The sequence below is a fragment of the Sander vitreus genome, chromosome 12, assembly GCF_031162955.1.
Source record: "Sander vitreus isolate 19-12246 chromosome 12, sanVit1, whole genome shotgun sequence".
NCBI lineage: Eukaryota > Metazoa > Chordata > Actinopteri > Perciformes > Percidae > Sander > Sander vitreus.
The window spans coordinates 6,096,925-6,122,848 of NC_135866.1; the positions used below are offsets into that span (position 1 = coordinate 6,096,925).

The 25,924-nt window shown below is 41.1% G+C and overlaps 1 protein-coding gene across 7 annotated transcripts in view; it reads left to right on the forward strand.

The window, feature by feature from the left end:
* LOC144526158 (uncharacterized) overlaps positions 1-25,924 on the forward strand; it is a 38,872-nt gene continuing 12,948 nt past the window's right edge. For 2 of the 7 annotated variants that reach the window (XM_078263385.1, XM_078263387.1), the window contains exons 1-21: positions 1-147; positions 10,587-10,613; positions 10,730-10,793; positions 11,379-11,432; positions 12,412-12,465; positions 12,796-12,855; positions 13,001-13,042; positions 13,144-13,209; positions 17,428-17,499; positions 17,621-17,704; positions 18,515-18,586; positions 19,452-19,526; positions 20,611-20,679; positions 21,615-21,686; positions 21,807-21,854; positions 23,721-23,780; positions 23,889-23,963; positions 24,059-24,124; positions 24,205-24,273; positions 24,376-24,447; positions 25,445-25,540. In XM_078263385.1, coding sequence (XP_078119511.1) covers positions 10,740-10,793; positions 11,379-11,432; positions 12,412-12,465; positions 12,796-12,855; positions 13,001-13,042; positions 13,144-13,209; positions 17,428-17,499; positions 17,621-17,704; positions 18,515-18,586; positions 19,452-19,526; positions 20,611-20,679; positions 21,615-21,686; positions 21,807-21,854; positions 23,721-23,780; positions 23,889-23,963; positions 24,059-24,124; positions 24,205-24,273; positions 24,376-24,447; positions 25,445-25,540 — 1,260 coding nt within the window. In that variant the 5' untranslated portion in view covers positions 1-147; positions 10,587-10,613; positions 10,730-10,739. Of the gene's footprint in view, positions 148-10,586; positions 10,614-10,729; positions 10,794-11,378; positions 11,433-12,411; positions 12,466-12,795; positions 12,856-13,000; positions 13,043-13,143; positions 13,210-17,427; positions 17,500-17,620; positions 17,705-18,514; positions 18,587-19,451; positions 19,527-20,610; positions 20,680-21,614; positions 21,687-21,806; positions 21,855-23,720; positions 23,781-23,888; positions 23,964-24,058; positions 24,125-24,204; positions 24,274-24,375; positions 24,448-25,444; positions 25,541-25,924 lie in introns of those variants that run through there. The other 5 variants (XM_078263390.1, XM_078263388.1, XM_078263386.1 and 2 more) reach the window with 5 other exon arrangements.

Here is a 25,924-nt window from a genome sequence, read left to right on the forward strand (position 1 = left end):
AGATGTGCGGGTGTGGTGGAGTTGTACAAACTCCTGGGAATGTCGCGACACTCAGTGCCATAGAAAGAGATTGTGATTATCGACTCTGGTGACCGTGACGGAGCCTCTGAACGTGTGAAGTGTTTCTGAACTGTCTTCAAATCTTCGGTAAGTTAGGTGAAACCGCTATTATTCTGATACCTAGTTTTGTTTGAATCATTTAACGTTATAATTTACCGTCCCTTTAAATGACGAGTGTATTTTTAGCAAAACGTTTTCAGCTTGTAATGTTAGCAGTTAAGCTAATATTCAGTAATTCAGAGTTCAGCACAACCGGGCGGCAAGGTTTCAAGGAAAAGTGTAGTGTAGCAGGCTGCTTCTCTAGCTAAATGGTGAATACAATAAGTAACAAGCTTAACATTTCATTCAATACAATTATGGTACAAAAGGAGCACTAACGCCACATGTCTTATGTTGACAACGTGGACGCAGATATAGGAAACTCCGAAGGCAGTCGTAATATTTACCTAGCCGTCTAGGCTAACGCTGTTGCGCTAACGTTCGCAAAACATCTAGTCTAAACTTGTGAAAAGCCGAACAGCATCCCCATCCAAGTAATAAATAAACATTAGGCAAATATGTTGTTACTGGAGCTAGTAGGCTACCATCAAAACGTGAGATATCTAATCGAAAATATGTTTACAACGTCGGGGGATTTCACAGGTGAGACTGACTGGCAAGTTAGCGCATAGCTAGCATGATGCCTTCTATTTCTAGATCTAGATTACCAGTACTTATCTGAACTAACGACATGATCACCGTCACTAGATATAAAGAAAACCTTGACTTTCACTCACTGACAGTAAAAACACCTCCTCTTCATCCCAGTCAGTCACTATAGTTCTAGTACTAGGCTGAGGCACGTCTCGCCAACGTGACGTCATCACCGAATTGCGTTAAAAACCCCAATAATACCAAAAACGACAAAAACTGGCCTTTAATACTATTTGGAAACATTTTTAACAATGATATACATATGTCGAGTGCTTTATGTACCCATTAATCAACAGTGGTGGTTAACCTGCAACATGGGCTTTAATGTTACATCAAAGAATTTCTAATATGGGAAGAAGTTCCAAAATCCACTTTTCTCAGGATATAATTTTCCATCCATCCATCCATCTTCATCCGCTTATCCGGGGTCGGGTCGCGGGGGTAGCAGCTCCAGCAGGGGACCCCAAACTTCCCTTTCCCGGGCCACATTAACCAGCTCCGACTGGGGGATCCCGAGGCGTTCCCAGGCCAGGTTAGAGATATAATCCCTCCACCTAGTCCTGGGTCTCCCCCGAGGCCTCCTCCCAGCTGGACGTGCCTGGAACACCTCCCTAGGGAGGCGCCCAGGGGGCATCCTTACCAGATGCCCGAACCACCTCAACTGGCTCCTTTCGACGCAAAGGAGCAGCGGCTCTACTCCGAGCTCCTCACGGATAACTGAGCTTCTCACCCTATCTCTAAGGGAGACGCCAGCTACCCTCCTGAGGAAACCCATTTCGGCCGCTTGTACCCTGGATCTTGTTCTTTCGGTCATGACCCAGCCTTCATGACCATAGGTGAGGGTAGGAACAAAAACTGACCGGTAGATTGAGAGCTTTGCCTTCTGGCTCAGCTCTCTTTTCGTCACAACGGTGCGATAAATTGAATGTAATACCGCACCTGCTGTGCCGATTCTCCGACCAATCTCCCGCTCCATTGTCCCCTCACTCGCGAACAAGACCCCAAGGTACTTGAACTCCTTCACTTGGGGTAAGGACTCATTCCCTACCTGGAGAAGGCACTCCATCGGTTTCCTGCTGAGAACCATGGCCTCCGATTTAGAGGTGCTGATCCTCATCCCAGCCGCTTCACACTCGGCTGCGAACCGATCCAGTGAGTGCTGAAGGTCACAGGCCGATGATGCCATCAGGACCACATCATCTGCAAAAAGCAGCGATGAGATCCCCAGCCCACCGAACTGCAACCCCTCTCCACCCCGACTACGCCTCGATATCCTGTCCATAAATACTACAAACAGGATTGGTGACAAAGCGCAGCTCTGGCGGAGGCCAACTCTCACCTGAAACGAGTCCGACTTACTGCCGAGAACCCGGACACAGCTCTCGCTTTGGTCGTACAGAGATTGGATGGCCCTGAGAAGGGACCCCCTCACCCTGTACTCCCGCAGCACCTCCCACAGTATCTCCCGGGGCACCCGGTCATACGCCTTCTCCAGATCCACAAAACACATGTAGACTGGTTGGGCATACTCCCAGGCTCCCTCCAGGATCCTTGCGAGAGTAAAGATCTGGTCCGTTGTTCCACGACCAGGACGGAATCCGCATTGTTCCTCTTCAACCTGAGATTCGACTATCGACCGAACCCTCCTTTCCAGCACCTTGAGTAGACTTTACCGGGAGGCTGAGAAGTGTGATACCCCTGTAATTGGCACACACCCTCTGGTCCCCCTTTTAAAAAAGGGGGAACCACCACCCCGGTCTGCCACTCCTTAGGCACCGTCCCCAGACTTCCACGCAATGTTGAAGAGGCGTGTCAACCAAGACAACCCCTCCACACCCAGAGCTTTAAGCATTTCTGGACGGATCTCATCAATTCCTGGGGCTTTGCCACTGTGGAGTTGTTTAACTACCTCAGCAACCTCCACCAGGGAAATTGATGCCAATCCCCCTCATCCTCCAGCTCTGCCTCTACCATAGAGGGCGTATTAGTCGGATTTAGGAGTTCCTCAAAGTGCTCCTTCCACCGCCCTATTACCTCCTCAGTTGAGGTCAACAGCGTCCCCATCCTTACTGTACACAGCTTGGATGGTTCCCCCGCTTCCCCTCCTGAGGTGGCGAACGGTTTTCCAGAAGTACCTTGGTGCCGACCGAAAGTCCTTCTCCATGTCTTCTCCGAACTTCTCCCACACACGCTGCTTTGCCTCTTTCACGGCAGAGGCTGCAGCCCTTCGGGCCCTTCGGTACCTTGCAACTGCCTCCGGAGTCGTCTGGGATAACATATCCCGGAAAGACTCCTTCTTCAGTCGGACGGCTTCCCTGACCACCGGTGTCCACCACGGTGTTCGTGGGTTACCGCCCCTTGAGGCACCTAAGACCCTAAGACCACAGCTCCTCACCGCAGCTTCAGCAATGGAAACTTTGAACATTGTCCACTCAGGTTCAATGCCCCCAGCCTCCACAGGGATGCACGAAAAGCTCCGCCGGAGGTGTGAGTTGAAAGTCTGTCGGACAGGGGCCTCCTCCAGACGTTCCCAATTTACCCGCACTACCCGTTTGGGCTTACCAGGTCTGTCCAGAGTCTTCCCCCACCCCCTGACCCAACTCACCACCAGATGGTGATCGGTTGACAGCTCCGCCCCTCTCTTCACCCGAGTGTCCAAAACATATGGCCTCAGATCAGATGAAACGATTATAAAATCGATCATTGACCTTTGGCCTAGGGTGCTCTGGTACCTAACGGCAGTAAACATGTCATCTTAGCTGGCAATGTTGTTAAATTCTCCCCAATTCCGGGTCACATTCCTGCTGAAATATGTCCGATTGTGTAGTGTTTGGTTCAGAAGCCTTTATCTGCGATTTTTGACGTTAGAAAGTGCTGCTTCGTTCCACTACAATCTAACGTTAGCATACTCATAGCTAACTATTGTAGCTGCATGCTAACGCGACATAGCGGAGCATATATAGCTAGCTATATATGTAGCTACGTATGTAGCAGGACTTTGTACCGTAAAAAATCACCAATAAAGGCTTCTAAACCAAATACTAAACAAATACAAATACAGTAAAGTGACCGGAATTTGGGGTGAAATGTCCAGCATTGAGCTACATAATAGTTTGCTAGGAGTTAGCTGGTCTCTCACAGAGATCTCATTTGTAGCCCTGTTTTTACCTGATACTTTCATAGAAGTACAAACACATGAAGTGAGAGGTATACACATGCTTAAACTTTATTTAAAGCATGATTAACCTGAAGCAGGACGGAGTCATGACTTCAAACACCAAAGCAAGGCTTCTAGCTCAGGCTAGCTAGCGTTAGCAAATTACCTTCAAAGTTGCAAAGAAATGATGAAAGCCTTTGAAGTAGGGCTGCAGCTATCGATTATTTTAGTAATCGAGTATTCTACCGATTATTTCATTGATTAATCGAGTAATCGGATAAGAAATACTTTTGTTTTATTGAAGAGCAATAATAAACAATAGTTTGGTTAAATTTGTCGGAAAAAGCAACATTTTTGCTGCCTACATTGCTTACAATATCATCTCTCAAAAAACTAAACATATGAAGTGCATTTAAGTGCCATATTACATTGTAACATTTTTAAAGAAAACATTTTCTGAAATGACATCAACCTCACACTAAGGCATACATTAAACATACATAAACATTACCTTAAGTTGTGCAACTTAACTTTCAGAACTACAAGTTCCATCCTGAGACTGATCTGTATATAGGCCTATATGTAAATATATGTATATGTAATGTTATGAAGGACGGCCTCTTCAGGCAGGTAAAACTGGCTGCTTGAGAATCAGCCAATCAGGAGCGGCGCTGCGCTCTGCTGTTCGCTGATGAAGACTGCTTGAGTTTCTGTTTCGGGAGAGTTTGGAAGAGAGAGCTGGCGTCGAAAGACTGAGCAGTTATATAGATGAATAAAGAAGATAGTGTTGCTGTACTTATTTCTGAGTTCCTAGTTTGTGTGCGTGCAACTACCAAACCACACACACACATACTTGATCATTTAGTCCAATAAACCAGCTAAAAGGAACATCTTGTCTGCATTCTGATCGATGCCCCCTGGCGGCCACAATCTCTTAAAGACCAATCACGATATATATATACAGTCCTTTTCAATCACCAAAACAGTAAATATTAATTATACTCAATCTATTTTAATTTATATATTTGATTACAATGCTACACAGCTCTGTTACACTTATACTAGTAGACAGTTGTTTCTCCGTGAAGAGAGAGAGTGAGAAAGAGTGGTGCGCAACAATCAGCTGTTTCTCCGACGGGATAGTCAACACGTCGGCTCTTTAGATCAAATTGTGGTCACTGCTACGTATTTTCTTGTCTTTGCTAGTTGTTGTGTTTGGTGTAGTTTCATCGTCCATACAACTCCGTGATTTACTTTTGTCGGGTCCGCTTCGTGGAATGGATGAGAAATGTTTTCTGTTGAGATTCTGAAGCACTGACGTCGTGCTATTATTGTGGTAAGCTAGTTCGGTTTTGCAGTAGACACACTGTCCAGAGTTTTCGTTTTAATTACGTTTGAACTGATTCCAGACTTTGGACACTTTCTGTGGTTTTCTCCAGCCTGTCTCTTCTCTTAGCCCCTCACTATTTACGCTCTGGCATGTGCCGCCCGCAGACTGAGCAGCGTCTGGTGTGCGACAATAATAATGATCCGTGTGGAAACACCGTCCGTCAGCAATACAACGTTGGTAACATTGATTTAACGAAGCTTCGAGGCAAATCATTTTGCATCGAGGATTTTTTGTAATCGAATTATTCGAGTTATTCGAGGAATGGTTTCAGCCCTACTTTGAAGCCTTTATTTAATTTGCTACATGGTGTTGTACTGGATGGCCGGACGACCCTCCATATATCATTAACAGATACTTTAGGCAACTCCAGCAAACACCTTGTAAACTTCATCTTTGCCATCATAACGGTCTACTGTCACTGTCTAATGTTTTCTTCTGGTAACCAGAAATGTCCAAACATCCTTACGCCAATGCGTGCATAGAGCTGTGAAGTTTGCCGGTGTTCGCGCAAGCGTAGAACTGATCAGGCAGTGTCGTAAAACACGTTGAGTTTCTGCGCATGCGCTGAATTATGCACATGCGCCGAACGGCTTTTACAGGAGGTACGGATCGGGTACTGACACTTGCTTCCTATCCACCTTTTTCCGGGTTAGCGAATTTACCCATGATTCATAGTTGCTTTGAACCGGAAGTCGATTGTCCTTTTCCGGTTCGAAGCTTGTGTACGTTTGTTAGCTTTTAGCTTGCTAGCTTGTTCGCTGTAAAAGCCGGTGTTTCTCCATGGATGAAGCACAAATGGACAAAAAACGGAGGTGGATACACACCATGGATGTTTTAACAAGTCGTGACGACAAGACCGTAACAGTCCCTCATCCATCCCTTCTGACGGAGTGGCTAGATGACATGAAGCAATGGCCCGATGTTAGCTACATCGACGTCGTTAATTACCTTTTATTTTCCGAAGGTGTTGATGGCGAAGAATTGCGTAATTACAAAAGCACAGAAGCATATACTTACTTGCACAGTAACAAAATAGGTACAGTATTGTTGAAGAAACACAGCGGCTGGCAGTAGTAGAGCCTAGTCAGAGTGTCAATGAAGCTAAACATACAGCATGGGTAATGCTGAGGGAAAGTGGAGTCTTTGAGACAGTCGGCTGCTCTTGCATTGCCGGGTTAGGGAAGCCATGTAGCCATGCAGCAGCTATTCTGTGGAAGGTAAAAATAAAAAAGTACATAAGCACAGTACTTGACTAAATGTACTTTTACACTTGTAATTTGATATACTTATGTTCATGCTTAATAGTAATGTTACAGTTTTTTACAATCACTTTGCTACTAATTTCAAAACCTTGATGTCATTTTTCAAAACTCTAGACACAAAACTCAAATCAATCTCAATCTCAATCATCAGTAACAAGTTGGCAGAATTGGACCAGCAATTCCAAGGGCCTGCATCCATACCGTGCAGTACTGTCAATACTGTAAATAGTCTGAAAGGTAGTACATGGACCATAGAAACAGTGTATGGTAAACAGTAGTACATTACAGTAAAGAAGGATGATGAAATATTACATCCACAGATAATGTAGTCTAATTGGTTCATGCTCCACACTAGTTGGTGACAATGAATCTCGTTATGTTGAAACTTTCATGATCTAAACATGGAATATTGTTTGACTGTTTCCATACAACTATGCATTAAGAGTAATGCAACAGTTACTTATCATTTTGAGTAGTTGTATCGATTGATAGTTAGATCATTGTAATGGAATGAATAGACAATCATCTGAAATGTAATGTGTGAATTGCCTTTTGAAGTCGTAGTACTTTGATGTTAAGTTGTGTCGTATTGAACAGGTGATCTTTGTTAAATGAACAAATGATCTTTGGTTTATGTGTATTGTATCCAAGCAATTGAAAAAAGTGTTAGAGTTTTGAAAAATGTGCATTTTGATCATTGGTTGTGAGTTTTGTGTTTAGAGTTTTGAAAAATGACGTCAACGTAAATTAGTGCCAAAGTGATTGTAAAAAACTGTAATAGTAAGTGGATAAATAACAAAGACAGTATTGATGCCATTATTGCAGGTGCAAAATGCAGTGATTGGTGGAAAGACAGGGCTTGCATGTACAGATGAGCAGCGCAGGTGGAATGCAGGGACATCAAAGAACCTTGAGCCTAAACGTCTGAGTCAGATTTACTTCACGCACCACAAGGCAGAACAGCAATACAGTGTTAACTGTAGGGCTGTAGCCAGTCAACCACTCCCAAATACACCACATCATGTGTCACATGAAGACTTTACTCGGGAAGTGTTACAACCTAGCACTAGTTACAGTACAGTTGATGACAAGATTCTTCAGCCACATCAGACACACAATTATGAGCTTAGCTGTAACTCATGCAAGGCATTCTACCAGGCATATGTTGAAGTCAGTAATGCCCAAGCAGCTCAATTAGAATTAGAAACAAGAGAGCAAAGTGTCTCTGATTTGTGGCACAATTGTAGAAAAATCAGACTTACAGCAAGTTCTGCCAAAAAGGTTCCCGCCCATGCAACCACAAGCAGTGACAAATTTCTATGTGAGCACATATACCCCTCATTTCGTGGTAACTACGCGACTATGGTAAAGCAAACGAACGTAGAGCTAAAAGAAGAGGGCATGAGCATTACTCACAGGGGCACTGTTGTAAGTGTCCAAGAACCATGGCTCTCTGCCAGTCCTGATGGGGTCATTGACTCACGTGTGCTACTGGAAGTAAAACGTCCAGTGCCAACCCAGCGCTCACTCACTGAACAGCTTACTCAGAAATGCAGTGATGTCAAACTAGTAGATGGAGGGCTGCAGTTGCAGAAAACTAGCAGTAGGGGATATTGCATGCAAATACAGCTTACAATGTTTAGGTCTAAAATCTGTTGATCTGGACACCCAAAGAGCATGTTTCCCTTACAGTGCAGTATGATGAGGCATTTGTGAGGGAGCAAGTTATCAAGGACGGTTTAAGCTAAATAAAAGATACATTGAGGTAATGGACAAGGTCCATTGTGTGCCATACATTAAGAGAATCTGAGTGAAAATTGGGATACCTTTAGACTGTGTAAAGTAAACATTCTTACAGTGTTAAGCAAAAACATGCTGCCAGTCTTTATTGTTTTTATGTAAAGCTATGCAATGTGATTCCAACCATATATTTTCCTATAAAAAGAAAAGCATTCACGTCATATTTGAAAAGTTGATAACATGAAATGTTGTAAGTAGTTTAATATATACATAATACCAGTTTGTATTATGTAGAAAAAATGCATACATATTCACATTCTGTACAACACAACAAATGTTCACGTACACTCGTTTTGTAGACATCAGTGTTTGGTGTTATGGCACCATTTCATTTGACGTTCCTGTAAATATGGTATATACATGGATCACATATTAAATTGTTAAGCTTCGTTAGGCCTATATACAGATCAGTCTCAGGTTGACGCTTGTAGTTCTGAAAGTTAAGTTGCACAACTTAAGGTAATGTTCATTTCAGAAAATGTTTTCTTTAAAAACAATGTAATATGGCACTTAAATGCACTTAATATGTTTAGTTTGTGAGCGATATTGTAAGCAATGTAGGCAATAAAAATGTTGCTATTTCCGAAAATTAAACCAAACCTAGCTCTTCAAAAAAATAAAAGTATTTCTTATCAGATGACTCTATTAATCGATGGAATCATCGGTAGAATCGATTACTAAAATAATCGATAGCTGCAGCCCTAATTTCGAATAAGATCCTCCCTCAGATTAACAAGAGCAGCACACACTCTTAGAATCTTGTCAATTTTGAGAAGGCTCTCACTGCAGTCTATAATACATGTTGTACTGGGGAAATTCTTCTTGAAGGCTGCAGGCATGGTTGCCCGAACATTTTCTATTGGAAGCCATGGAATTAGAGGTCGCACAACTTCCTCCAGTTTGTCGATCCAATATGACATTATCTTGCTAGCCATGCTCAGTGACACATGAAACTGTCTGCTTAGATCACCTATTACACGGTTTGTTTTTAATTTCATAAGTGTCACGAGGACTTGATCTCGAACAGGCATTGTAAATGAAGTACTGGCATGTCCTTCCAGTGTTGATACAAGAATGTCAAATGTTTCTAGATCTAAACCAGTGTAGAGCAAAGCAGCCGCGTTACTTTGAAGCAGAAAGTAGGCAATGTCACTGAGTCATCTTATCCTGCACATTTTCTGCTGGCTGCCTTGCAGTAATCACGATGTTGTCGGGCAGGGTCCTCCCATTGTGTGTGAACTGAGTGTAACTGTCCCATTCACTGTGGTGAATGGGAATTGCAGAACTTGAGTTGCTGATGTGGTTTGAAGCAGTTGAGGACAGGCCCGCTGAGCAGTCTGTCCAAAACAAAAGTATTGCCAAAGTTACACAGTAGGAAAGTACACACTAGAAGTAATTCCTGACACTTTATAAGTCACAGTAATAACAACCAGTTTGACACAATGTTCTTACATTCAGCAATTTTAGTTGCTTGTAACATTTCAATTTGGGTTCTAATCTGTGCAATAAAATGACCAACTTCTTCTTCTCTGGGGACTACCAGCGTTAAACTTCACAACCATCTCCTGCTCTCCCTCTGACAGATCAGATAGAGACGCAGCCAAAGGCGGGAGTCTGGCACAACCTTCTCCGATTGGCCAATGTTTCTGTTAACCCTTTCCTTGACGGGGTTACAGGTGCATAGCATCGGCGACAGCCACACAGGATATTAAACCTGTTTCAAGCCCTTTGAACCTGTAACTCTTTGTCCTCTGTCACTAACAGACAAGTTTGCAAACTCTAAGTTGAAACACTAAAATTGATTTTAAAAAAAAATGTTTTTTACTATTATAATTTTGGCTTGAGCCCCCCTAAAAAGGGTCTAAAATCACCAATGATGCTACATACTAATTCTAAGCAGGAGTGTATTCAAAAAAGTCAGTATGCAAACAACAAGATGCTTGATTTTGTTGATGCACACTAATTTCACACTAATGTAATGGAATGGACAAAGAAATGGAGGAGCTGCTCACAGCTGCAAAACATAACAAGAAATGCGGAACGTAGTGACAGAGCTTGAGGTAACCTTGGAAAATAAAAAAAAGAGGGTTTTTTTACAATCTTTGGGAATACAAGCTCACTCCTTAGTGCTGGGCTCACCATACCACAGATGAAAATAAAACCTAACCTACTGTAGGCCTATCATATACACAATACACACTTGTGTTTTCTTCTCTGTTCACAGCCAAAGCCTCCCCAAAAGCCTGCAGAGGTACTGTTAATCATGTGTTTATTTGTTTGCTGAAGTGAACATGCCATGACATCAACGTAGGTTATTTTAAATATGACTTCAGGAAGGCTTCACATTTCAGTCAACTGTCTTTACAGATAAAAAGAAATGACCCAAAGAGAGAAGCCAACTGCTATGGAGCCTCAGAGACCTAAAGATGCTGTAAGTCCTGCATCAAGAATCGTTGTATCTTTGGTTTATGTATTCAGAACATCAAACTATACCTGGAGGACTCCACAAATCTTGTATAGACCTGTAGACCTGTGGTGGGACAACATATCTTAAAATCTGTTAAAACTTTTACAGATACCAAATACGGATACAAGCGGGCTTCTATTATTATCAGCACAACAATATCAGAAGTGATTTCAGCCTAAAACACTGAAGGAAAACTTACATTTTCTCCCCTCCATTATCTGCAAGCATTGTTGTTTTGTTTTTCATACAACTTTCAGTCACTAGAGAAATAGAAAGGGAAAAAAGGAGAATTGTCCTCTTTAGAAGATTATGTTTGATTTGCAAATCTTTTTTTGGGGGGGCATTTTAGGCCTTTATTTATGTAGGACAGCTGAAGAAATGAAAGGGGGGGAGAGAAGGTGAATGACATGCAGCAAAGGGCTGCAGGTTGGAGTTGAATCTGCGGCCACGGCATCGAGGAGTACACATATGGGCGCCTGCTCTACCAGGTGAGCTACCAGGGCGCCCAAGACAAAAACATTTTTAAACAGATTTGTTTTTTCTGTGCAGGACGTAATTCACACACGATACCAAATGAAAAGAGCAGCAACAACAAACAATGAGGTATTTACTTTATATGTTTGTTTTTTTGTTATTTATGTTTTACTAGAGGGACAGAGAGAAATGAAAGGCAGGGTGGGAATGAAATATCACAAAGGTCTTTAGGTTGAGCTGCATGTGAAAATATCTAGGCAAACTTAAAAGACAAACGGACACTTTTTCTTATTTCTGTCAGGTCCATTAAGTCAAGAACAACGCAGAAAATAAAAATGCTTTTAAGACATTTTTTACTGAATAAATTATGAATTAAATTTGGCAGTATGGCTCTGTTCAGAGGAGACAGCAGCAGCAGCAGCAGCATTTGGGAACGCTCACACAGTTTAAGACTGGGAGAGCTAAACTATTCCCCCTATGAACAGAGTGGCAACGATGACATAGAAGCCTATGTCACATTATACACGACAAGGTGGAACAGGGGAGGAGGTGGGTTGCATAGATGCGAGCGGCAAGCAGTTAGGAGCAAACTAAAGCAGCAAGCAGTTTGAGCAAACTTAAACAGCTTTAAGCAGGGCGCCCTGTTTGAGTGAAGCCATTTAGCAGCGAGGGGAGTTGACCAGCTGATGCGCTGATGCAGATCAGCGGCTGCAGCTCAGCTGATGCGACCGTGTCGTTGGCCAATAGCGGTTAGCAGCGTCTTGACTACTTGGCCTGACAGAACTGACGCTGACGCTCAATTTCATTTGATTTGATGTCTGAGTTCTTAAGACATACATCTGGTTTCACTTCAGCTAGGGACCTTTGTAGTCATATGCCTAAATTTAGGTCAGTGTATTAAACAAATCAGTGTAATTATTTAATATGTGGGTTTACATGTGAAAATCAAATTATATGTACATACACTATGTACATATAATACTATGTTATTAATATTAATAACAGGTATTCTGCTTACTGTTGCCATACACTTTGTGAATTATTGTCCAAAATGTCTTATACAATTTCTATTTAATAGTTTTCCATCACCCTTTTCCATCTGTGACAGGCTACTGGAAACTTAATTCAAACTCCTGTGGTTCCTCCCAGACCCACAGAACAGGTACAGTACACCCACATACTCCAAATATGTAATAATACTCATCAATGCTGTCATAATTCAGTTGGACATCCACACAGGTAAATGCCTTTCATGTTTAAAGCCAAGCACAGAGCCGATAATTGGATATTGTGCGAACATGTGTGTTTGTTTGATCCCAACAAACACCAAAGATTTCTGATTGCTATTTAGTTAACGGGCAACCTTTAGAGTCTGTGTGAGAACACTTTACAGTAACGAATCACTCAGAGCTACACAAGCTTTCATGTTTCTTCCTGTTCCAAATATCCTTTTTTTATTGTTCCCTTCTGAGTTTTTTGTGTCTGTGTGCAGGAACTTAACGCCACAACCAGATACGGCCAACTCAGGAAGGTACAGGCTGAGGACACACAGGTACACACGCACACGCACACACACACACACACACACACACACACACACACACACACACACACACACACACAACCGTGAAATATCACGTTCCTTCTTGGTTGTTTCTATTCATTTCTAAATCCGTGTTCTTTCTCTTCCTCATCAGAGCCAATCAGAAGTTCCCAAAGATAAAGCAGACTCCAAACAGGTATTACAGCTGGAGTTGTCAACACGCAGCTCTGTGCAAATTTTTTAAGCAGTATATACTATAAAATGTCTTTCTCTTTATTTACGTGTGCTTTGTTGTAGAGTGATCAGTCGGTCCTGGCTGGATTGTTTGGACGGAGCCAAAACGAGAAAACACCTTCGTTCACTGTAAGAAATACACCTGCAGCTCTTCTCTGCACTAATGACCAAGCAGGCAGACAGGCATTCAACTATTGTATATGTTTCTTTATGCTAATGATATTGAACAGGTTTATTGCTTTACTGTCGTGTATACTTTTGGTTTTCTGTCCATCATGTACGTAATAACACGCAGCAGGGTGTTACCAGTTGTTGTTAGCCTACTTATCTTAAGTTAACACCTAAAATTATGAATGACTTCAGACTTGACTCGGACTCGACCCAAAAGACTTCAGACTTGACTCGGACTCGAGCTTCGAGACTCGTCAACAACATGTTTTCATGCAATTATTGCTTTTTAAAATCAAAATGTATTCATGTATTTCTATTTTATTTCTATCTTTTATTGGCGCATATACGTTGGGGAAACGTATGACGAGCTGTATGTCCCCTGCCCTTTGCCATAATGTGCAACGTAACGCATGCGCCTATGTGCGCGCACTCACGTATCAAAAAATGCGTTGCCGATGGCTACACCAAGTCCCCCCGGAGTTGTGCCTTTTGTCATTAGTTTTGCTTTCAATAACTTTGTAAACAGTGTCAGTAATCTAACAGCTACATGCAAAGTGTGTGGCACCAAGATAAATGATGCCGGATCAACAACGTCGGACTTCATCAGGCATCTCAAAACGCACCTAAATAGGTCAGTCACTCACACGCTAATGTGAAAAGAGACGTTACATTTAGCATATGTCGTCACAGGTAACAAGCTAACCATCGCAAAGTGTTGTGCTAATGCTGGGAACAGGCACATTGTATCTTTATAGTTAGTGGTTGTTGAAGCTAAGAAATCCATGGCGCACAGGAGGCGGGACGCACAGATCCATCTCCCCAGGAACAAACGCTGTGTCGGGGAGGCAAACTCATGTGATGCGTAATTGATCCCGTGGATGATTTGTAGGCACAAGGTGAACCCGGTCCACCAAACACTGGGCCGTCTTGACTGTCTTAATTCTGCACATATTTCTGTTACTGTAGTCCTATTTACTATTTCATTATTTCATCCATGCGTGGCGCAGCGGATCCGTGCGCACTGTCACCTGCCGTGGAGACGCTGGCCTCACTAACCTCTCCTACTCTGAGTCAGGTCTCCCTCGCGCTGGACTCAGTTTCACTGAGCCTACTAACACTTAGAAAATAAATAAATAAATTGCATTACATCAGTGAGTTCAAACTGCTTATTGTGCGTAATTTGGACTGACACTGAGATGCATGTTGTTCTATAACTGGTGTGGCGCTGCCACTATTCTCTTGATTTCCACTTTGACATTAGACATTTCTTTGAGTGAAAGAGACGTTACATTTAGCATATATAATCACAGGTAACAAGCTAACCATCGCAAAGTGTTGTGCTAATGCTGGGAACAGGCACATTGTATCTTTATAGTTGTATCCATATGATGTGACAGCTTTAGGTTAATATTTCACCAGGTCCATAAAGTTATCCTACAGCTGATTGTGATACTGTACTGTCTGGATGGTAGCTACAGGACATGCTTTGAATTCATAAGATTTAATAATAAAGTGTTAGGGACAGATCAGATGGCCAGAGACTTGAGACTTGACTTAGACTCGTGGCAAAAGACTTGAGACTTGACTTGGACTCAAGCTCAAAGACTTGAGACTTGACTTGAACTTGCCCCTCAAAGACTTGAGACTTGACTTGAACTTGCCCCTCAAAGACTTGAGACTTGACTTGGACTTGCAAAAAATGACTTGTGAACATCTCTGCTATGAATACTCCACAACCAAATATAATCAAGAGCCTCTGTTCAAAACATTATCCATTCTTTTTAAATTTTTCTGTAGTCTTTTAACTTTATTTCACCAGTAAAAGTGATGGTGACATAGTATGAAAAAAAGGTAATTCCTGCCATCATTATCTGGAGTTTAATACACAATACAATATTTTAGGGTTAAACCCCCTTAAGGAGGTCCTGGACCAGCTCTCCGTTTAAAGGGTCCGAGCCTCTTCGCCTCTTCGCCTATGGGTATTACCCTACTAGGTCAAAGGACTATTTAAGCTGGTGGCGAGGAGACACGCCTAGCTTCTAACTGCCTTCTTCCGTACGTCTACCCTGCTTACTCTAGCACCTCACCCAACCGAATGGCCCCAGGGCCGGGTACCGCGCCAGTCACGCACGTTAACGGCAGCTCTCCTCTTAATGATCTGTGCACTTGGTAGTTGCTAGGTTTGGTTTTAGTGGCTCGTACAGTGAGCCCCAAGGGTCCGTTTCATTTCTGTGGCTAGAGCAACCTATTAGAACCTTTTTAGTTGGTAAACACACCTCCTGATACTTATTACCTAGGACGAGACATCAGGAATTCAATGTCCACATGGTCTTCTTTAACTTCAATAAGAGCTTTTATTGTAGGATTTAGCAAGGGAGAGTATACAGCATAGCATTCTTCAATATTGATTGTTCATACACTAAAAATGATTAATTTGATCTAAAATTCATAAAGTAAAAATTGTTTAAATATTCAAACCCCTGTTGAAAAGGCTTGGAGTCGGAATGATCGAATGTCCAGCTCTGTAGAGTGAGAGTGAGGAGGGGTACTGGCCGGTACGGTTCCTCCTGACCTGCCGTACTGCTGGTTCTTAGTTGAAACCCCCGACTTGATTCAAAAGTCCGCAAAGTCTCTATCCAAACAGTCACCACTGGCAGGGCGAACAAAAGAGTGATCCTTAATAATCAATTGATGTCCCACAGCCGGGTGGGGATGGTTAATCCTCCTCTTGGCCGGAGCTCCCGTTTCGGCTGTAGGATGTAAGATATTCCCTTTTTCCTATGTTGGCTCGTTTGTTGCTCTTTCTCTTGGGTTGAAAGTTTTGAGTTCAAAGTTGTTGCTCCGATGTGGTCGATCGATCAGCAAGTCTTGAACCCGAGAGCCGGCCAAGGACTGTCGTCTGAGGTCTAAAGTCTGAGGAATAACCCCGAACCACCCTGTGTTCTCCCTTTTTATCCTTTAAGAATGAGTGTGTGCTTATGCATATTGGTGTGTCTATGTGTATGCGCTACTCAGTGTACTGTTTATAATAGGTTTGTATATATCTCCTCCTCTAAGAATGAGTGTGAGTCACTCTCTTGTCCCTTGTGCAAACCCCGGCCTATGTACGGGCCTCCTCACTCACAGCAAGTATTTCAACATGTTTCAATATGTCTCAACAAGTCTCAACATCTTCCTTGTCACAGTCCTATCCTGATTAAACACATTATTTCATATTCAATTGCTTCTTTCCCATTGTTATCCTATCCTTTATCTATAATCAACTACTTCAATCTTGGTTACATAGTATATAATCATCTTTAAACACACTACTTTATAGTGAAATCACACTTATGCTTGCATAACTTTGTTATTATATGTGCATTACATTACGCATTATCTATTCCGTCGTCGGAGAGGCCCTAGTTTCCCTGATGTAGAGGCCAATAGCGGAAAGTCCCTTCCTTCCGACTGTGATGTAGAGGCCATCAGTGGAAAGTCCCTTACTTCCCACTGTTGGTGAGGGCGAGGGATCTCAACTTACTTGATACTGCATACACAATTTCAAATTACACCTGCCATCCAATAATGAATGAGACTTTGCCATTATAGGACTGATGGTCATAAATTGGCTCATTCATGTATCAAAATACATTGCTACATCTATTTTGATATGGACATCATCTTATAGATGTTGATACACATGTGATTTTACAAGTACCTAAATATATACAAAAAAATACACTGACTGGAGGATCAACAGCTGGGTCAAATCCTGCATCCCTTTTGGCTTTTTATGACCTCTCCAGCAAGGTTAGTGTTTATTTAGTCAATTAAGTACAAACATATAATATATATATAAGTATATAATACTTATATATAAGTATCAAATAATTAAATATCAGAAAAAAAATATTTAAATAAAAAATGTATATAGCTTGTGTGTAAATGTTTAAAAAACTGGCATGTCTCAGTCAATGTTGTAATTGATCAATGTAAGAGACTTTCACAATTATCAAACAGAAGAAAAAAGACATTAAGCATAAACATGTACAATGGGATAAACAAAATATACATATAAATGTACATTGTTTTAGAGATTATCTGCCCAGAAGATATAAAGCAGAATGTCTTTTTTTTTAATTGCTTTTAATCAGCCGTTGTTGACTGTTTGCCTGATTTTTCCTTCCTCCTCAGAGTTACCTGATCCAGGACAAAGAGGAAAAAACTGCTAATGTCGCGGCCAAACAGGCTCCTGGCAGCAAACCGGTATGTGTGTGTGTGTGTGTGTGTGTGTGTGTGCGTGTGTGCGTGCTTGCTTGCTTGCGTGCGTGCATCCGTGCGTTCAGGATGATCATATTGTGCTGAACATAGTTGACTCTTCTCTAAGGCCAGCAGTGAGCTGAGCCCAGATCCCAGCACAGAGGAAACCGGTGCAGAAAAGGAACAGGAGAAGAATGCCAAACCTAAACAGGTGAGACATTAGTAGATTTGACTGCCTCTGTCATGTTAACAAGCCAGTTCTGAATTTTTTACACCCACTAAGAAATCTCCAGGATTTCCATATACCCTCTTAAAAATGTGCAATGGTACGCAACAACATATTTTTGTGACAGAACTTTCACTTCAGATATTTGTATTCACAAATATGGGGTTGAGTAATGTGACAGCAAACTAAACTAACACTGCAGAACATGCAGAGAGACTTTTCTCATCTTTCATCTACCCGCTCCTCGCTGAGCGCAGTGCGTAGTGTGTGCGTAGCGACCGGGCCCAAATGCTCCGCCTACACTAATCACCGCACATTTAAGACAAATGTAAGTAGCCTATTTTATTTTTGTCCTTGTTGCTTTGGGGTCAACTTTTGTGATCCAGTCTTAGATCCCTGATGTGAAAGCCCCCTTACTGCTTTATATTCCATTATATTTTTGATATATATTGAATGTCATCTGTGTTTTCCTTCTCAAAGGATAAATAAAGGTATTCCCACCATAAATTGGTGCATAAAAGTGTATCAGAATGCAGGAAATTAGTCTTTGACGCTCAAAATAACCCTGGGGGAGGACACCCAGACCTCACACTTTGATATGCCCCCCCCCCCCCACAAGGCCCATTCTGAGCCAGGAAAAAAAAGTGGTACAGTATACCCACTACAATAATGAGACTGCTCAGAAGTACACACTGACTAGTAGATTGTCCTGCAAAAAGGCCCCTCATCGACCTGACCTTGGCTAAAATAAATCTCTATAACCAAACATGTGCACAATATTTCTGTCTGTTTCAGGAAAAAGGGGGAATATTCAGCGGGATGTTCAAGAAGTCTCTGAAACCAACAAAAGCTGCTCAAACTGACGAGGTGACGTAGCTGAACAAACAAAGTCTTATGCAACTTCATAAGGTCATATCAGTAGTATAATCCAGTGGCCTGATAATCATATTGAACCAGTTCATTTTTGTCTTTTAGGACCAACAGTGTCTACATGATAACCTATCGGGCAATAATGATAATATGTCTTTTTTTAACTGCAGCATTATTGCCTTGGAAGTTAATTGGGTGGGGGCTGAATCTTATATTGCTTTGAACCCTCCCCTACACTGAGAAGAACAATGCAACACCCCAACTCAACCCCTATTTCAAGCATAATGTGTTATGGAACAATCATTTTTACATACTGACTGTAATTAGCAATTACAAGTTGTGAAAAACATAAGAAATGGTGGTTTGTGTTTACTTTTTCCAGTTGGTCTCTATTTGTGAACCATGTGAACAAAACGGTTCACTCTTTAGAAATAATGTTTAATCCCTACTAACTATAAAGATCTAAGTCAACTGTTTCTCAAAACTGACTTTAAGCTTCTACTGGCTACTATAATGAAGAAACATGATATTTGTCCCCTGCATATGGTAACAGGCACTGTTATGGTCCTGGAAGCAGACAAAAGGCATTGCTTTTTTGTTTTTTTTTGCAAGAAAAATGACTTAAAATATAAATCTTCCTCAAGAAAAAACTAAAGAGTCGTCATTGCTCTTCCAAAACAATCAGACTGCCCTTCCTTTAACAAAAACTAAAAAGAGATTTTCTAGCATTACATATTTCTCTCTTGTATCCTGCACAAATTCTCATTGAAACTATTTTAGTCAAAGCATTCTCACAAGGTAGCCAGTAACTCAAACAAAGGAAAGGCTTTGACAGTGAGTTTTTTTCTTTTTCTTCACGTAGCCGGAGAAAGGAGGCCTTTTCAGTGGAATATTAAAGAAATCTCCCAAACTGTCTGAGGCCCCCCGACTGGAGGAGGTAAAACATTTACATGCTTAAAGGTGCTCTAAGTGATGTCACGCGTTTTTTAGGCTACAACATTTTTTGTCACATACAGCAAACATCGCCTCACTGTCCGCTAGCTGCCTGTCCCCTGAACACACTGTAAAAAATCTCGGCCTCTGTAGACAGCCCAGGCTCCACAAACGCCAACAAAAACAAACTGCGCCAACCTGCACCACCAAACATAACAAACAGAGTTCCAGACAATAACCGACAAGAAGGATTTGGGGGTGGGGGTTGGGGGGGTTAGTGCGCAGAAGGGAGGGGGAGGGGATGGGATGAGGAGGAGGGAGGGGCGAGCTAGCCTCCGTTTAGTTTGACAATACTTGGAACATCAACAAGAAGTGACGTCACCCAACATCGCTCAGAGCACCTTTAACTATCACTTTTAAAGCCTTGAATCTATGGACTGGTGAGTCTTCATCAGCAAACTGACAGAGCCTTCCCACGCACCCACTGAAACTACACAAGTCACCACCAACATCAAAACAAGTGTGAGCTCAAATATCTGCAGCTCCATAGAGGCAAGATAAGAAGGCTCCAAATTCTGAAATTCAACAGAATAAGTTGTCGGTTTGCTTTAACGTGTTTTCTGCTCTCTGTAGGGGAAAGGTGGTTTGTTCAGTGGACTCCTCAGAAATACTCCCCAAACAACTGGAGAGTTACAGCTTCTCAAACACAAGTGTAGCTTTCATGGAGGCACGCTGTAAACACTGTAAACACAAAAACAGCTGCTTTGTTGTGCTTAACCCGACTGTTGGAGTGGTTTTCATTCCATTTTAATTATGCACACAAAACAGCACATCATGAGACCCAGTATGCTTCAATGTTTTGTGTGTGAACATAGCTAGAGGGGTTATTTTGAGAGAATGGAAACTTGTGTCTCTCTTTATTTGAAGGAGAGTAGGTACTCCTCATCAACATTTATTTGCAAAATGTTACATTACATTGTTTTGTGATCGAAATCGAAATCAAATTTCAATTAATTCCACAGCCCTAACACACACTGAAATATTCTTGCTGCTTTCTGTTTCTGATTCTTTTTTAATTCTTGCTTCAGGCAATTCTATCGGCGCAGAAAGATCTCTCAGCCAGCAATGACAGTCTCTCTGAAGCTGCTAACACAAAGGTCCGTTGGGTTGAAAAAACACTCTCTGTGATCAGTGGAAATCTGGTTATTCACCTTGTGACCGGCATGTTCCCCTATTTTCTAACATTATAGACCAAAGGATGAATCGATGAATGGAGAACAGAATCGGCTGATTAATAAATTAGTAAAATAATCTTTATTTGCAGCCTTACTTGTGGCTCGCATCTAATGTGGTAATGAAATGTGCTACCTGTATGTAACAGTGGTACATGTAATGCCCTTCATTCTATCATTTCCCCTTTTTATAACCAGGTAATACAGCTCTTTTTTTCAAGAGAGACCTGGCGTATACAGTAGCATTACAAACAAACAGTGTTATAACAAATAATACAAACAACATGAACACACTAAAAGAACTGTCACACAACACAAAAGACTGTAGGCAGCATCCAGTTAAAATTCTTAGGTAGGTATGAGTTTCCAAAACTTTAAAACAATACATTTAGAAGCAAACACGTTGACGAAGAGTGCATCTTATCTCATTACTGACTGTAATTTCACTTCAATGCATTTCTGGACTTTTATTTTGTTTCTTTAGATCTCATATCTATTTTAATTGATTTTATTTCCTTTTTATTGTGTTTTTAGATGTCATTCTAATTGATTTCTCATCTTTATGCAAACCATCATTACTATTAATAAAAATACCTTACTTTTCTTTTTACACATACATGCAGTGTACCTGGGTTATGTTTGGTTATGTAGAAAGATATGCATATATACATATATTATCCATGTATGTATATTTGTATTGTATACATTTCATTTTTGTCTTTATTCCTTTTTTTTCTAAGGAGTTACCTGTCTTTCTGATTGTAGTTGCATGTGCTTTTTTAATGATCCATATGTTCTATGTCTGGAAGAGGGAATGTAAATATGAGTATAAATTAATAACTATGTCATCTGTGTTTCAGGAGAAAGGAGGTGCGTCCAGCGGATTATTCCAGAAGCCCTCCAGACGTGCAGACGGTCCTCCTACAGAGGAAGTAAGAAGTCTGTATTCAGTCCTCCCTTTGCATTAGCTGTAACAGATCACTGTTAGTGATGAAACCTCAAAGCTCTGTAGTGTGTAACAGGTTGTTTGTATCTTTTCTCTGGAAACACAGTCACATGTCGATGAGCTCTCAGGCAGCAGTGATGCTCTTAACACCAAGGTGAGTTTTTCATGCATCATTTAGAGACGGTCCTAAATCGTTTCACTTAATGAAAGAGCACTCATTTGTCTGAAAGTATGTTTTAGTCAAATAAGGAGGAATATTTAGTGTTATATTCAAGAAAAACTCCCAAACCTGCAGAAGCTGCTCAACGTGAGGAGGTAAAAGCATCATTTGTCCACCTGTTTCAACTGTTTTAATGCAATACAACTCTTTAACTTCAGATTCATATTTTCAACATTTGAGGGATGCTTGGAAGCCTTTTAATGATAATGTTTAAATTGTCCTGCCTCATTACCCATTTGGCTACCAGGATATCTGAAACTTTTCAAAATTTGGTGGAATTGTTTTATTTATTTTATTTTTTTTATTTAACCTTTATTTAACCAGGTAGGCCGTTAAGAAAAGGTTCTCATTTGCAACGGCGACCTGGCCAAGAAAAGCATAGGCGTGCAGGACAACATATAGTTTAACATTCAATACAATACAGGAATACAGAATACAAAAGGCTACATAAAGTGCAGATTAAGTGGGCATTACAAATACGTACGTAGTGAGGTGTAAGTAAGTCGATGGATATGCAATACATGAACAGAGAGTCTATATCACTGCTGAGATGGTGTAAAGAGTCGATGCAATGAGTCAATAAACAGTTAGTCTAGTGATCTAGTTAGTGAACTAGATCAGTTATAACATATTTATATATATATATGACAGTCTAGATAAATGTTAAAGTGTAGTAAAGGGTCAATATACAGTTAGTTGCCGTCTATTAAGTGAGGTAGATCAGTAATAACACAGCAGTAATATAAATGCTGAATGTAGAGAAGAGACTGTACAGTTAGTGCAAATGGTGGTCTAGGTAGTGCTGTAGATCAGTAATAATACAATATGCATGAATAGACAGTCTATATAAATGCTGAGATGTAGTAAATAGTCAATGTACAGTTAGTGCAAAGTGTGGTCTAAGTAGTGATGAAGATCAGTAATATCACAGTATACAAGAATAGACAGACTACATAAATGCTGAAATGTAGTGAACAGTTAGTGCAGATTGTGGACTAGATAGCGAATTAGATCAGTAGATGTGCAAAAAGTGTGTGACAACAAAGGTGGGAAGAAATAACGGTTGAGCATACTAGGGCAGGTGAATAGTGCAAATTAGCGTATAGCAATGCAGGTGAAGATGTGCGTTTGTGCAACTATGCAGTGGGGCATGACAGAGACAACGGGGTAAAGGTGTGCAAAAACAGTGGATGAAAGACGGGGAACAGTTAGCACGTACAGTGATCGGACAGGAGCACAGACAGACGTGCTTTGAAGGCAGTTAGTGGGATAAGGGTTTTGAGTTTCAGGGTTTTTTGTAGTTCATTCCAGTCATTTGCAGCTGAGAACTGGAAGGAGTGGCGGCCAAAGGAGGTGTGGGCTTTTGGGGTGACCAAGGAGATGTAACTGCTTGAGCGTAGGCTGTGGGAATATTGGGGATAATAATGAGGAATTAGTTGTTGGTGCAGATTCAGTGTTAGTTTTAAGAGAGTTCTTGACATAGTACATATTTGAATGTTTTGACTATTTTCACATGGAAATCTGGCAAATGTATCCCAGGATTGTCGATTATGTGCATGCTAATGCAAAACCATGCTTAGATCTTCATAAAAGTGTTTTCTATCACTCCTTCCTACTGATAACAAGTAACACCTTCTGATACAAACTGTGATTTATTATAATTAACAGTATACAGTAAAGTTTTTACCAGGAATATTTTGTAAAATGGTAAATTACCAGTGACCTTTGTATCATTTATGTTAAATTAAATGTTCATGTAGTATTCCCAGATAACATTAGTTTGCTACCACCCTTTTTCAGATCGAGTCTCCTGACAGTGATCTTTCAACCACCACCGAGAATTTACCTGAGAACAAACAGGTTAAAATACTTAAAATCAAATGTGATTGATGACTTTTCGACAAAACAACATTTAGATGTGTACTAAATACTCTTTTTTTTTTTTTTTTTACTTGTGTATTTCATCAGGAGAAAGGTGGAGGGCTGTTCAGCAGACTCCTCAAAAAGACTCCCAAAGCATCGGGAGAAAGCACAGAGTCACCGGTGAATCAGTGTTTCCTGGATGAGCAATGAGTTTCTGAACCTGCGACACAATTTCACCCGTTTCAAAAAAACAAAACTCAAATTGTGTGTTTCAGGAACGAGAAGCTCCGAAAAAGCTGTCGGTCAGCAATGACAGCCTGTCTGAGAATAACACCACGAAGGTGAGCAGAATAATGCAACAACAGCTTGTCGATGAAATGCCTTCAGAGGGAGCGTTCACCGACACCAATTTATGTTTTAGGAGAAAAATATTTTTTGGAACATTTTTAAGAAGCCACTGAAACCAGTAGAGGGCGCTGCAGCAGACAAGGTGCTGTGATTTGATTTATTTGATTAATTTAGTAAGTAAATGTCCTTTTTGCAGACGATGGAGTGGATATTTATTTTGTACTGTTTTCTGGGTTGAATTCAGGAGCTGGAGGTGAACAGAGAAATACGGTTATCTGGGAGCTGTGAGAATCTGTCTGACACCACGGTCCCAAAGGTACTTAAGATTTTCTAAAATAACCCTCTTTCTGTTTCACTGTGGAACTGAAACCAGATCTCAGACATCAGATTTATTTTTGTGTTTGCCTGGTCATTAGCCCTGTTGTGCATGTGTATTCAAGGGCTTAAATGTCGGGGGGAGTGGGGGTCAGGACCGCCCCCCATCTAAGGGTTGTCCCCCCCCCTAGAAATATCATTAAAACAATGCTGTGTATTGTAAATAACATAATGATGTACCTTAAAATATCAGTGTAAGCAGTAAAACAATACAAACCCCCAAAAAAGCTTTTTAAGTTTAGAAACATTTTGAGTCCCCCCTCCCTTGCCTCACAGTGGTTTGGTCCACTGCCTGCCGTACATCAGGATCTGCACTAGACTCACAGTCACATCGGTAGTGACAGGAGTGTAGTAAGTAGGCGGTTCAAGGCTGTTTTATTCACATTAAACATCAGATGAAGTTTTTCTTCATGATGCTGAGTAATTAATGAATTAGTCATGACAAAAAAGTTCGCTGTGTTAGTGTATTGTAATGTAACGTTACCTAGCTTATAGCTGTTGGATAGAAATGCACCCACTACAACTAACGTTACCACGGCGATAAGCCTAACGTTATGTGTGTGAACTGATATTAGGGTTAATATTGAAGATCTACAGTTGTGTTTTGCTCAACATGAAGTTAAGTGGCTGATCAGTTAAATATATATCCTCTGTCCCAGAAGAAACCTAATATTTATGTGGAGGACGCAAGATCATTTTAGAATTATAATATGACCCCGTGGTGAACTACAAACCTAACTCATATTTAGACATCTGACGTTAAAGATTTGTGTTGTTGTTAAAAATGACAGAGAAAAGAAAAACAGACATAAGATCCTTTTTCAGTAGGCCTACACCAAAACGCCAAGTAAGTACAAGAAGTCCTCATATCAAGACAATTTGGTAACATCTTTATAAGAATGGGTGCTTATGGAAATACTAACGTCACTATGTCACAGGCAAAGGAGACAGAAAGACCTGAGGAACAGGGAGACCAGGGACAGTCAGGTGGAGAGTCTCAGGGAGACCAGGGACAGTCAGGTGGAGAGTCTCAGGTAAGTGTGTTGAGCTCAGTTCATATTTTTGGAGGTGTGTGTCTGTCAGGGTGAGCAGATGAGCTTTACCAGTGGCTCACTCATTTACATTATGATCAGCTGATACAACAGTTTTGTATTTCTTTTATATGGGGACACTTTTTCAAAATAAGTCATTATGTTTTAAGGTATTTTTGTGGCTTGATTGTAAACAACTTAAACATAAATACATGGTTTTAAAGAAGAATATTTTGGTCAATTTAGTCAGCTTTTTCATTGAATCAAGAGAAACACTGAAAAGAAGTATAATGGTACAGTCTCCATGCTACACTAATGATAGTATTTAGGCTTTCCTCTGTGTACACATGTCCTCTACAAGTATAGTTAGCTGTATTATTTGTGTCC